At 39.0% G+C, this 13,130-nt stretch overlaps 1 protein-coding gene across 1 annotated transcript in view; it reads right to left on the bottom strand.

Annotated features, from left to right (window-relative positions):
• Window positions 1–13,130, bottom strand: part of SLC15A1 (solute carrier family 15 member 1) — a 62,119-nt gene that overhangs the window by 9,098 nt on the left and 39,891 nt on the right. Inside the window, 3 exon segments of the mRNA XM_007948172.1 lie at window positions 5,891–5,940; window positions 6,620–6,766; window positions 7,814–7,933. Of these exon segments, the coding sequence (XP_007946363.1) occupies window positions 5,891–5,940; window positions 6,620–6,766; window positions 7,814–7,933 (317 nt within the window).

Genomic DNA, 13,130 nt, shown 5'->3' with positions numbered 1-13,130 from the left:
TGGGAGGAATGGTTGGTGAAAGGGCTGGAGGGAGGCAGCATGTTTGGCCTTGCAGTAATAGGCCTTGGGTTACTGCTGGTAATCCTGTCTTCCTCTTGTGAGATTAGAGGAGGTCAGAACATGTGGCCTCCTTGGCGTTTTTGCACATCCTTTTCTATGTTGTGGAATAGTTTGAGTAGGATTGCTGTCAGCTTTTCTCTGAATGTTTGGTAGAATCCTCCAGTGAAACCATCTGGGCCAGGACTTTTTTTTTTATGGAGTCATCTATTTGTCTTTTCAATTCTGTTAAAGTCTGATTTATGTATTTTGGGTCTCTTTCATTGGGTGCATAAGTATTTATTATGATTATGACCTCCTGTTTAATTGATCCTTTAACCATTATATAATGTCCTTGTCTCTTATGGTGGTTTTTGTCATAAAGTCTATTTTATCAGAAATTAATATTACCACTCCTTCCCTTTTTTGATGGGCAATTGCTTGATATATCTTTTTCCAAACTTTAATTTTTAGTCTATTTTTATCTTTGTTTCTAAGATGATCTCTTACAGACAGCATATTGATGAGTCATGTTTTCTTATCCAGTCTGCAGCTCTCCATCTCTTGAGTGGTACATTCAATCCTTTGATATTCACTGTAATTATCAAAAAGTATTAATTTATAGATTTCATTTTGTTATGTGTTTTTTTCATAGTGTTGCTCATCTCTTTGTTACACATAATTTTCTGTGCTGAGCTCACTTTGTTTATGAATCGTGTTATTACTTCCTTCGTTGCTATTGTTTTCATATTTGCACTTGGCCTCTTTTGTATTTTGATGCTAAGGTTTATTATTTTTCTTTGAGGTTACCCTGTGATTATTTTCTTCCCAAGTTTAAAACAGTCTGTTCTATCTTGCAATTGTCTTGACTTGCTCACCATTTAGAAGTTCTATACACTATTTATTCCCTCTGTTTGGTTTGTAGTTGTCCTCATCTACCAATTGATGTCTCTGGTTCCCTGTTTAAAGTCTTGTAAACTTATATTACTTTGGATACCTCTTTAACTAGGTTGATTTTGGGGTTATGTCATCATGTGTGTTATTCATCAGTTGTTTTCTGTTGTTGGTTCTCTGTCTGAAGGACTCCATGTAGCATTTCCTGTAAGCTTGGTCTGGCTGTAACAAATACCCTTAATTTCTGCTTATCTGGAAGTCTCCTAATTCCACCCTTATATTTGGGGGACAGTTTTGCTCGGTTTATAATTCTTGGTTGGAGATTTTTTTCTTTTAGGGTTTCATATTTATCGTCCTATTGCCTTCTTCCCTGCATGGCTTCTGCCAAGAAATCAGAGCTTTGTCTTATTGGTTGCCCTTTATAGGTAACTTTTAATTTTTCCTGAGCTGCTTTCAGGATTGTTTCTTTGTCTTTGGTTTTTGGTGAGTTTGACTGTAATATGTCTTAGTGATTTTCTTTTGGGGCCTATCCTGTTTGCACTTTGTTGACTTTCTTGAATGGATATATTCTCATCTTTTATCATATTAGGGAAATTCTTTTCCAACAAATCTTTGTCAATTTTCTCTGTGGTTCTATATGTCTTTCCTGTTCTGTAATTCCAATTACATGTAGGTTATTCTTCTTGATGGTATCTCACATGAATCTTAGGCTTTCTACATTTTGTTTTGATCTTTTTTTCTGACTGATTCCTTAACAAAGTAGTATTGAGGTATTTGTCTTCAATCTCATCAATTCTTTCTTCCACAGATTCGATTCTACTCCTTTGCCCATTCAACGTGTTATGTTTCTGAAATCTTAGTATTAATCTTCTGGATTTCAATTTGTTGTTTTTGTTTTGTTTCTAATTATTTGTTTGTTGATTTGTTCTTATATTGTTTTCTTAAATTGTCCTAGAGTTTTGTCTGTGTTTTCCTTAATTTCATCAGTGTTTTCTTTAATCTTGTCAATGTTCTTTGATTTGTTTCTCAATCTGTTGAAGGTACCCAAATATAATTCTTTTGAATTCCTTATCAGGCAGTTCCAGTGCTGCTTCTTCCTCAGTGTTATCTTCTGGGTTTGTATCCTGGTCTCTCATTTCTACTATTTTATTTTGCTTCTTTGTATGGATTGTGATGGTCTGTTGTCTCCAAGACACTGTGGTGATGTATTTATGTTTAATGACTTTCCAGTTGTCAGCCTCCAGTGCAGTCACCAATGCTGTCCTTGACAAGCAGAGGCCACTCCTATGTCCCTGTCCAGGTAAGAACACCACTTGCATGTATTTAGAATGGTCGTGCCTGCTGCTTGGGAGTATTAAAAACAGCTGTACCCTCAGGATGGCCACTGGCAGTCACAGGTCTCTTTGTCTCCTTCTTTTCTATTTTCCTTTCTGGTTGTCAGGCACCAATGCAGTCCTTGCCCATACAGTCTTTAGTGACTAGAGCCCATTCTTAGGTTGCTACTGGAAAATAATAAAAAATGGCTGTGCCCTCAGGACAGCTGGCAGTCCGCAGCTCTGTTTGTCTCCCTGCTTACTGTTTTAATTCATATTCTTCTACTATCTGGTATTTAATCCACTTCTTTACCCTTGCCTTCAAAGTTCAGGGTTCCAGGATCGTCTTCTGGTTCCAGGATTGTCTTCTGTATCAGTTTCAATTGGTTTCTCATTGCTTTGTTGCAAGGGTCTCTGTAGCTTATCTGCCTATTCTGCCATCTTGTCAGAACTCCTAACGTAAGAGGTTTGCAGAAGATTTCTGAATTATACAGGCAGCAACTCTAGGTTTGCTCTTGCTCACCTGCTCATGAGAACACACCTAATAGAATTTATGAAGCACGGTGTTTATATTTGCCAATGCTATTCTGAGTTCTTGTAAATGCTAACTAGTTCAGTGATATTTTGAATATTAAGTAGGGATTGACATAGGTACTGATTTCCCTTCTCCTTCAAGAAGGCAGTGATGACTTTGAGTTTCTTGCTTCAGAAGTTTCAGAGCTGAAGTAGTGAAGGACCAAAAGAAGAAATTGCCTTGAACCTAAAACACAGCCCCCAGCCAGGGGGCACAGGGAGGGAAGACTATTGATTTCCTTTACCTCCAGGACCCTAATGCAGGAAGGAGCACCAAGGACTGGTTAGGAAGAAACAGGCCAAGCCAACAGTAAGAGACAGTTTTGAGGATATTATCTAAGAAGGTGACCTATGTACACAGGTCCTAGAATAACATTAGCCAAGCACCCCTTTCTGCTGGAATACAACTCAGAATTGGAATACCCAAAAAGAATGAGTATCAGGTCCCAAGGCTTCCAGTCTCTGCAAAGTTCCTGTGCCTAAACTTCACATGAAATCAGTTGGGCTGTTTGCCTAAAGGACCATACTGATGGTGAGCACTGTGGACAGATCATTATAGATATGGACAGACAAAGAAAACCAGGGAGGCAGGAATGTATAAGCAAGAAGGACACAGGGAAAGGGTAACTGTGGGGAGGAAGTGGAAAGAGAGCTGTTACATTGTGGAGATTATTATCAGTGTCACAAAACAAAATGTATATGAACTGTTGAAAGTAAAGCAAATCTGTTTTGTAAAATTTCATTCAAATCACAATAAAAAGTTAGAACAAAATAAACAAAACCCCCTATGGAACAGTTCTATTCTGTAACACATCAGTTACATGCCAAAAAGTTCATTTTCAGAGAGAAAAGTAGAGTCTTTGGATCAGAGTATAATTAGGAAGTTGGTCATGTTAGTGATCAGGTAAATGTTTTTGTCAATAGGAGGCAATGGGAAATTACAGGGGGAAAAAACTAAGCTGTGTATAAAATAATTCTTGATTAAATTAAAGCAATCAAGACAGTGGGCCACTGAAAAATTTATGGCATATAACCGGATATTCCAATTAATCTTGACATTCAGAACATTTTCATTTGAGGGACAAATTTTCAAGGACATAAAGTTACATTTCCTTCTCTTCAGACTGATTGCACTTTTATTATGTTATGAATAATATTTATATAATATTGTAAATCTTGTTTATAGATTTATTTTTTAGAATCAGCATTGCACATGGAAAACTTGCTGTCATTGATTCCAACTCATAGTGATTTCAACTCATGGCAACCTTGCAGAACAGAGTAGAACTGCTGGATAGGGTTTCCAAGGCTGTAAATCTTTATGGAAGCAGAGTGCCTCATCTTTCTCCCTGGAGTGGCTGGTGGGTTTGAACCTCTGAGCTTTTGGTTAGCAGTTGAGCATTTAATCACTGAACCACTGGAGCTCCTTTTTTAGATGTACTAGAATCTGCTTATCCATTCACCTATTGAAGGACATTTGGGTAATTTCCAACCTTTGGCAATTATGAATAGAGCTTCTATAAACATTCATGTACATGTTTTTCTGTGAACATAAGTTTGCCTGTCACTACAGAAAGTATCTGGTAGAGTAGTACCTAAGGCACTTGACTGCTAATCAGAAGGCTGGCAGTTCAAACCCTCCAACCACTCCTCGGAAGGAAGGTTAGGCAATCAACTTCGGCAGTGATGGACCTCAGAAACCCAAGGAGGGGTCACTGTAAGTCGGGTCTGACTCAACGACACATAACAACAACAACAACAACACAGAAAGTATCTAGCAGTGGAGTGGCTGGTCATATGGTAAAAGTATGTTTAATGCTACAAGAAACTGCCAAACTGTTTTCCAGAGTGACTGTACCATTTTGCATTTGCCAACAATGTACAGGCAAACCTCTTTTCATTGTGCTTCACTTCAATGACCCTCACAGATCCTGCATTTTTTACAAATTGAAGGTTTGTGGCAACCCTGAGTTGAGCAAGTCTATTGGCACCATTTTTCCAGCAGCATGTGCTCACTTTGTATCTCTATGTCACATCTAATCTGTGAACACAATATGTCTCTCAATTTATTTAGCTCTTTTTTGATTTCTTTTGTAAATGTTTTCTAATTTTCAGCACTCATGTGCTTATTAGACTTATACCTAAATATCTCATTTTTATGGAATAATTTAAATGGTATGGTTTTAAATTTTAACTTCCCATTGTTCATTGCTAGTATAGCTATATGATAGTTTTTTTTTAATGTTGGTCTTTTATCCTTTCTAAACTCACATATTGATTCTATGAGCCTTTTTTCATATATCTTTGGGACTTTGTATGTGGACAGTCATGTCAAAGGTGAGTATGGATAGCTTTATTTCTTCCTTTCCAATTTGAATTCTTTTTCCTTCTTTTTCTTGTCTTATTTCAGTGGCTAGGTTTTCTGGATGGACGCTAAGTAGGAGTAGTGAGAGTGGACAACCTTATTTTGCTCCTGATTCTATGAATATGAATGCCCAAATATTTTATACATTTGGGGAAAAGCATTCAAACCTTCCCCATGAAGGACAAAGTTGGGTTGGGCTTTTTTTTTTTTTTTTGATGCCCTTTGTCAGGGTAAAGGAGCTCTGGTGGCATACTGCCTAAGGCATCTGACTGCTAACCAGAAGGCTGGTGGTTCAAACCCCCCAGCCAGTCCATGGAAGGAAGACTGGGCAGTCTACTTCCGTAAAGATTTACTGCCTCAGAAACCCAAAAGGGGTTCTGTGAGTTAGAATTGACTCGATGGCAGTGAGTTTTTTTGAGTTTTTATCAGGGTAAGGAAGTTCCATCCTATTTCTAATTTACTGCAAGTTTGTAACTGGGATGGATGCTGAATTTTATCAAACATCTTTTCTGTATTAATTGATGTGCAGAGGTAGATTTTCCTCTTTAGTGTACAAGATGGTGGATTATATTGATGTTTTTGACTATTAAATCAGCCTTACATTCATGGCACATACTTTCATTTTACATATTTCTTACAGTTGGACTTTTCTATGGGTATGCATTACTTCCATAAGATACTCCTTTAAGTTTTAAAGAAATAAACATACCTTATTCCATTTTCTCCTTTTTCTGGCTTCTTGTTAAGGCCATCCTTTACCTAAGAGAAGGGAAGGTATAAAAACATTTTCAAAACCTAATTAATTAGAATAAATTCAGATTAACATTTCAGACTTTGAAAAGGAGAGTGAGGTTGACATTTATCATGGGAGCTAAGGGCATAATGATTACATTTGAAGAGTTCTATTTCTTCAACCCTGGTCTTCCTTGAGATTAACATGAGCCTCTAAAATTTTTGATATCACTCAACACCTCCCTAATTAAACACATGCCCAAGAAAGTTTTAATTGGACTTCTGCAGATATTCACTTAAATTCAACCTTACAGAATACTTGTAGCTCCTTCACTTAGTTAATTATACTTTTATAGCTTCTTTATGTGCTGACAGTCTCTTTTATGACATATCTATATTTCTGTATTTTGTCATGAAGTCTTATTTTATATATGTTTATTGCTTTCACCTGATATACTCACTATATGTTTTTCAGAGACTGCTCTAATCTTCCACTCAGTAGAAATTATAATTAATATTTTCCTTTTCCATTCATTAGTCAAACTTTCATTGGGAAATTAAATGTTTTGTATTATTGAAGAAGAAAGAAACTAACAATTATCTAAATTCATAATACATAGGGGTAAAACAAAGTCACACCACTAAGAAGCTGTGTCACCAATATCATAAATAGTAAAAAGTCAGTTGTAGTTCCCCAACTACTTACCACTCGGTACTGGTTGGGGGCCCATATGAGAAGGGTGTGGCGATGGCCCCCTTCAAAAGTATGAGTTACTGGAGTGTCTTGTGATCCATTAGAAGAAATACTTATATTTGGCAGTTTGTCTACATCAAAAGTCCTAAATTCATCTGTCTACAGATGAGGGAAAAGGAGTCATAGTTAATAACATAGAAGTCTCTCTGGATTCTTGTTCTGTAATGTGGAACTGAACTATAGGGTATGGTATTTAACATTCAAAACTCATCGAGAAATGTTTTGGGGGTTTGCATTTTTGTACTTAAGCCACTTGCCTACCATTATGGACTCTGTCATGAAGTATTTTAGGATTACCACAGAAATTATGCTTTTCATCATGCATCATTATTTTATGAAGATAAATGCTGTAGAAATTATTTCTACCATGAGGCAAAGACCAGCATTAAAAGAAAAGCAACAGCCTGTTGAAAAGCAATACTGGGCTGCCCCATACCCCAGGAGGCAAAGTTTTTCATTTTTTAGTTCAAGGTTATAAGTTTGGCAAGATCTAAGGTAGTGGTTCTCAATCTTGGCTGACCAGGTATAAGACTATTAGATCAAAATCTCCAAGGTTGATACTCAGGCATCAGAATGTTTTAAACTCTCCTAGTGATGCCACTAGGTACCAGTGATCCTGACCAACGGTCTGGATTAGGGCTTTTTAACCTTACCATGGCACTACTGACATTTTAGTCTGGAGAATTATTTGTTGTGGTCTGTCCTGTGAATTGTTGGATGTTCACCAGCATCCAAGATGTCAATAGAACAATCCCATCATGACAACAATAATGTCTCCAGAGATTGCCAAGTGTTTCTTGGGGGAAAAAGTCACCCTCAGTTGAGAACCACTGACTTAGATCCTTGCTATTTAAAATGTAGTTCCATGGGCCAGCAGCAACATTCACCTGAGAACTGGTTAAAGGTGCAGAATGTTAGAACTACTAATTAAGAATCTGGAGTTTAACAAGCTCCCCAGGTGATTCTTATAACCATTAAAGTTTGAGGCACACTAGTCTAGCATGCAAATGAAATAAGATCAAGATACGTTTCGTGTGTGGGCGGAGCTTGAGATTTATACAAAGACCAAGAAGAACAAGTTTTCCAAATCTTATTATAAATCAAGTCAGAAAACAAAAAAAGAAAGTTACATTTCATTCGACTTACTTGAGCCATTGCGCCAAGTATCTCATTCTCTCCAGAAAATGATATAGTCATGTTATCATTTCCTATATTCAATACCTTAAGTTGGATTTCATTTCCTTTGGGGAAGACTGGAAGAGTACTCTGAGCAAAATAAATGAAAATTGACAGTGAGTTCTTCAGTGCAACATTGAAGATAATCTTAACCCTGGCATTTGAGTTACTTTTCAAGTAGCCATGAAAACCAGTGTTCGCTGAGGCAAATCAAACTTTCCTTACTAAGCAAGTTATCAGGGAGTCATGCTTACCAATTTTCCATATCATGGCCCCCACAGAAAATTATATTTGTATAGAACATTGAAGAAATCATAAAGAGGCTGCTCATGGGCCTACCAAAGTACTTCCAGTTGAAGAATGTTGCTGTTGTTATATGCCATGGAGTTGGACCTGACTCATAGTGACCCCTCCTTGCGTTTCCGAGCTGGTATCACTATGGAAGTAGATTGCCCAACCTTCCTTCTGAGGAGTGGCTGGTGGGTTTGAACCACCAGCCTTTACCAGGCTTTAAAGCCTAGTATCTGAGGGGGCCAGAGTAACCACAGCCTAAATTAACCACTACCTTTGTTAAAATTAAAGATGTCTGGTGGCGCAGTGCCTAAGGCACTTGACTACTCACCAGAAGGTTGGCAGTTCAAACCCACCAGCTGCTCCATGGAAGGAAGATGGAGAAATCTACTTCTGTAAAGATGCGCTGCCTCGGAAACCCAGTGGGGGTCTCTGTGAGTTGGAATTGACTCAATAGAAGTTTTTTTTGTTTTTTGTTTTGTTAAAATTATAAACATACATCATAACCAAAAAACAAACTCATTGCCATCAAGTTGGATCCGACTCATAGCGATCCCTCCTTGGATTTCCTAGGTGGTATCACTATGGAAATAGATCACCCAGTCTTCCTTCTGAGCAGTGGCACTGGTGGGTTTGAACCGTCAGCCTTCTGGTTAGCAGTCAAATGCCTTAGGCAACATGCAGCTACCAGAGCTCCCATTATAAGTGTATGGAAAAAATATTAACATAGCAGGCCTGAGATTGCTATCTTTAAAAAGGCCTGTTTGCCAGTTTAGTCCTTGACTGGCATCTGGGAACCCAGATTTTGGGAAGGTTCCCACCATTGCCAGAATAGGTAAGAATGGCTCACTGAACCTAAATGTTTGTGCACACAACACGGCTTATGCTGAATACTTGGTTTACTTCTGGGAGTCTGGAACATTGGTATGTGCTATGTACCAGAAGCGGCCTATGTGACTTGACTCCCAATAGAAACTTTAGACTCCTACACTCAAGTGAGCTTCTCTAGTAGACAAAACTTCACATGTGTTGTTATAGTTCAGTGCAGGAGGAACTAAACATGTTCACTATGACTCCAAGGAGCTCTGGTGGCATTGTGGTTAAAGCATTTGGCTGCTAAGCAAAAGGTTGATGGTTTGAACCCCCAAGCTGCTCCATGAGAGAAAGGTGGCAGTTTGTTTCCACAAAGATTTACAGGCTTGGAAACCCTGTGGGGCAGTTCTCTTTTGTCCTTTAGGATCACTGTGCGTCAGAATCAACTCAGTGGCAGTGGGTTGGGTTGAGTTTTGGTATGTGACTCTAAGGTGAGGGTACTCTTGGAAGCTGGAACCTGCTTTCCTCTAGACTTTGACCCATTCACTTTTCTCTTTTGTGATTTTGCTTTTTATTTTTATTTCTGTGGTTGTTGTTGTAATAAATCATAGCCATTGGTATGCCTATATGCTGAGTCCTGTGAGTTCTTCTACTGAATCACTTAACTTAGGTGTAATCTTAGAACCTTGAACACAGTAAGGGTCTGTTAACCTATAACGTTTGGAGATTGCTTTCCAATGAAGAGATAAATTGGCAAATTTTCATAAGGTAGGGTCTGGAGGGAGAAGAGGAGGAGGAAGATTCATGGGAACATTGGAATGAGAGAGTGTGGGAAAGAGAAATACAAGATAAATTTTAAAGGGAGGAGTAAAGCTCCAAGGAATAAAGCAAAAAAAAAAAAAAAAAAGCAACACCACACCTCATACAATTTGACCTGCATCACAACAAACTTGTCTTGCTTTGGCTATGCTTGGGCACAGAAAACAATACAGGCATACTTCAGATATTGCAGGTTTGGTTCCATACCACTGCATAAACCAAATACTGCAATAAAGTAAGCCACACAGTTTTTTTGATTTTCCAGTGCATATAAAAGTTATGTTTACACATTACTGTAGTCTAGGTATTGAAGATGGGGCAATCTACTTCTGTAGTGATACTGCCTCAGAAACCCAAGGAGGCATCGCTATGAGTCAGGTCTGACTTGATGGCACACAACAACAACAATAGTGTATGAAATAGCATTGTGAAAAGTTTGAAATATTTTGAGAATTACCCAAATGTGACACAGAGACACAAAATAAGCACATGCTGTTGGAAAAATGGCACTGATAGACTTGCTTGATGTAGGGCTGCCACAAACCTTCAACTTGTAAAAAGCACAATATCTGCAAAGCACAATAAAGCAAAACACAATAAAATGATGTATGCCTGTATACATTGAATAACTCAATTACTAGATTATTTTTCTTATGCAATTTATAGCTTTGTTCTCCCCATTCTTCAGTTCCCTGGGGTTCAACACCTTACAGCATCAAAGACTCTGCGGTTACCAAGCTTTACTTATAAGCTGTCTCTTCTGCTCTAGGCAGGTATATGACTATAACAAAAGGAAGCAAGCTTTTCCAAGCCATCAAGAGTAGAAGGTTTTCCCAATACTTCTATTCCACTCATACTGACTGAAAATGTTTCCCAAATTATAACAGCCACATATTCACTTATACTTTCATTTGATGAGTTCCTAGTGTGCCCTTAGTGTGCAGAAATAACTGTGTTAAGCATTGTGGAGGTGATAAGTATGAATCAGACAGGGTACCAGCTACCTAGTAGCAGAGATGTGAGGTGTATCCACTCTAACACAAGATAGAAAGTGATGTTTGATGTGCCAGCAATGGGAAAAGTGATGATAATGTACTATGCAACCTCAAAATTAGCTTCCAGTTGGAGTCAAGGAGTACAAAGAGAAGGAATCAAGGAGGAATATGGGAGGAAATGGTGTCATTTCTGTTGGCCCTTAAATAGTAGCCAGGTATTGGTATATAACACCTTAAAAAAAAAAATGACAGTGAGGAAAGGGGAGTATTTTAAGTGGAACAAAGACATTCAAAGAGGAAATCAGAGCATGGTTGGGGACCAGTGGGCTTGGTTAGTTAGTCTAAAAGTATAGGTGAAAGGAAGCGATGATGGTCACTTAGGGAAGGTTAGGTGGACCAGTCTCTAGATCACTGGTTCATAACCAGGGAGAATTATGCCTGCCAGGGAACATTTGACAATGTCTGGGGACATTTTGGTTGTCACACAATGAGGGTGAGGGGGAGCCACTGGCATCTCAAGTGTAGGCCAGAGTTGCTGTAAACATCTACCATGCACAAGCAGTCCCAACAACAAAGAATTATCCTGCCCCAAATGTCAATACGTGCCAAGGTTTGAATGCCTGGCTGAGGAGTTTAGCTCTTATTCTAAAGGTGCTAACAGGGCACTCTTGAAGATTTTGACTTTAAGATAGGACTTCAAGAGACAGATTCAAGACACAGGGGAGCTACTGCCTCTTCCTCCCCTGAGCTAGTGAGAGTCTGGAATAGGGCAATTTGAGAGAGTAATATAAGGGACTATCTATTGACAAGACTTCAGCAATTGGATTTTAAACTGAGGGGCAGGGAGAGAAGAATCTCCAACCAACAATGATATTCCAAGCCTGGAAAACCGGGATAAGAGCAGTGGCATTGACAGAAGTTAGGAACATTCAAAGGAGGCTTTAGGGGAAGGTGGAAGGGAAAGAGAGTCAGTTCTTTTATTACCTACTTATTTCATTTTCTCAGGCTAAGCACTTTTACTTCCTCATATCTAAATCACTACAATGACCTGAAAAACAGCTGCCCTGCTTGTGGTCTCATCTCAGAGCCCGTACATTGCAGTCATCTGTAATCATTCCCAAAGATGTAGGTCTTTAAGCATGGTTTTCCAATTGCCAAGTGACTTCTTGCTCAGCTCATTTACCTGTCCTGGCACCTGAGATCTGTTTTCACCGAATACCAACCATCTTCCCTGTAAGTCTGAAAGCCTGGTCCTCAGCCCTGGCCACAGTGCTCTGCACATCCTCTCATAAATGTCTTATGCCCTCCTGCCTCTACTCTCCTTTGCTCAGGTTTTAGCCTTTTTCCTACATTGCCCTCTGTTCTGGTTACCTAGTGCCACTCTGACAGAAATATACCACAGTGGGATGGCTTGAACAAACAGGAGTTTATTCTCTTACAGTTTGGGAGGCTAGAAGTCCTAGTTCAAAGTGCCAGGCTCTAGGGGCTGTGTGAAAGCCCCTTGACTTTGGGCTTCAGCTCTGCCTCTTGCTCCCAGCTCACTGAAGATAGAGGCATCTCTTCACTCAAGCAGCTACTGGTTGCTGAGGCTGACAAGCCCAAGGTCAACACATAAAATGGCACAGTCCTGATGTTACCAAACCACACGGCAGGCTATTAATTCAAGTCCATTGAAAGTCCCAAGGTTGGAAGAATTCAGGCTGCTGAACAACAACATGGCTGTGTGCAGGGTCCAAACATGCCTTAGGCTAGAGACCATTCCCCAAGGCTTCTGCTTATATATGGGAAGCAGACCACATCCCTAAGGCAGCTACTCAGCTGCTTACAGTAAATTCCACCATGGAGTTGATTACCAGTCTCATTACGGGGAATACTACACATCTATCTGCCCAGCCACTCAACCAGGCCTAGCCAAGTTGGCACACAAACTTAACTACCACACCCTATCTCTCAAATCCTAGTGTCACTGAAGCTTTCCATGTCTACTTTAACCCATAATACATTTTCCACAAAGCTAACTAAACCCCCCTCCCAAAAAAAGGCAAACATACAAACAAAACCTCTTACCTCTTTTCTTACATATGACATAACACCCTTTTCCTAGACCCTGATCTCATACTAACAGCATTATAAGCCTAGTTTCACCCTTTTTGGGTTCAGTAGACTTGTGAATCAGTTTAGGAGTAAATCATCAGTAGAAACATTAAAATTAAAAATGTGTTGTTCCATCAGTTTACAAGTGCTGCTTGTTTGTAACTTATGTACTTCTTTTTTTTTTTTTTTAATTGTGATTTGGGTGAAAGTTTACAGAGCAAATTCACTTTCCATACAGCAGTTCCCATACACTTTCTCTCATGACATTGACTATA

The sequence above is a fragment of the Orycteropus afer genome, unplaced genomic scaffold, assembly GCF_000298275.1.
Source record: "Orycteropus afer afer isolate SDZICR_OR568_19922 unplaced genomic scaffold, OryAfe1.0 scaffold00206, whole genome shotgun sequence".
NCBI lineage: Eukaryota > Metazoa > Chordata > Mammalia > Tubulidentata > Orycteropodidae > Orycteropus > Orycteropus afer.
This window is presented reverse-complemented; position numbering and strand designations above follow the sequence as displayed.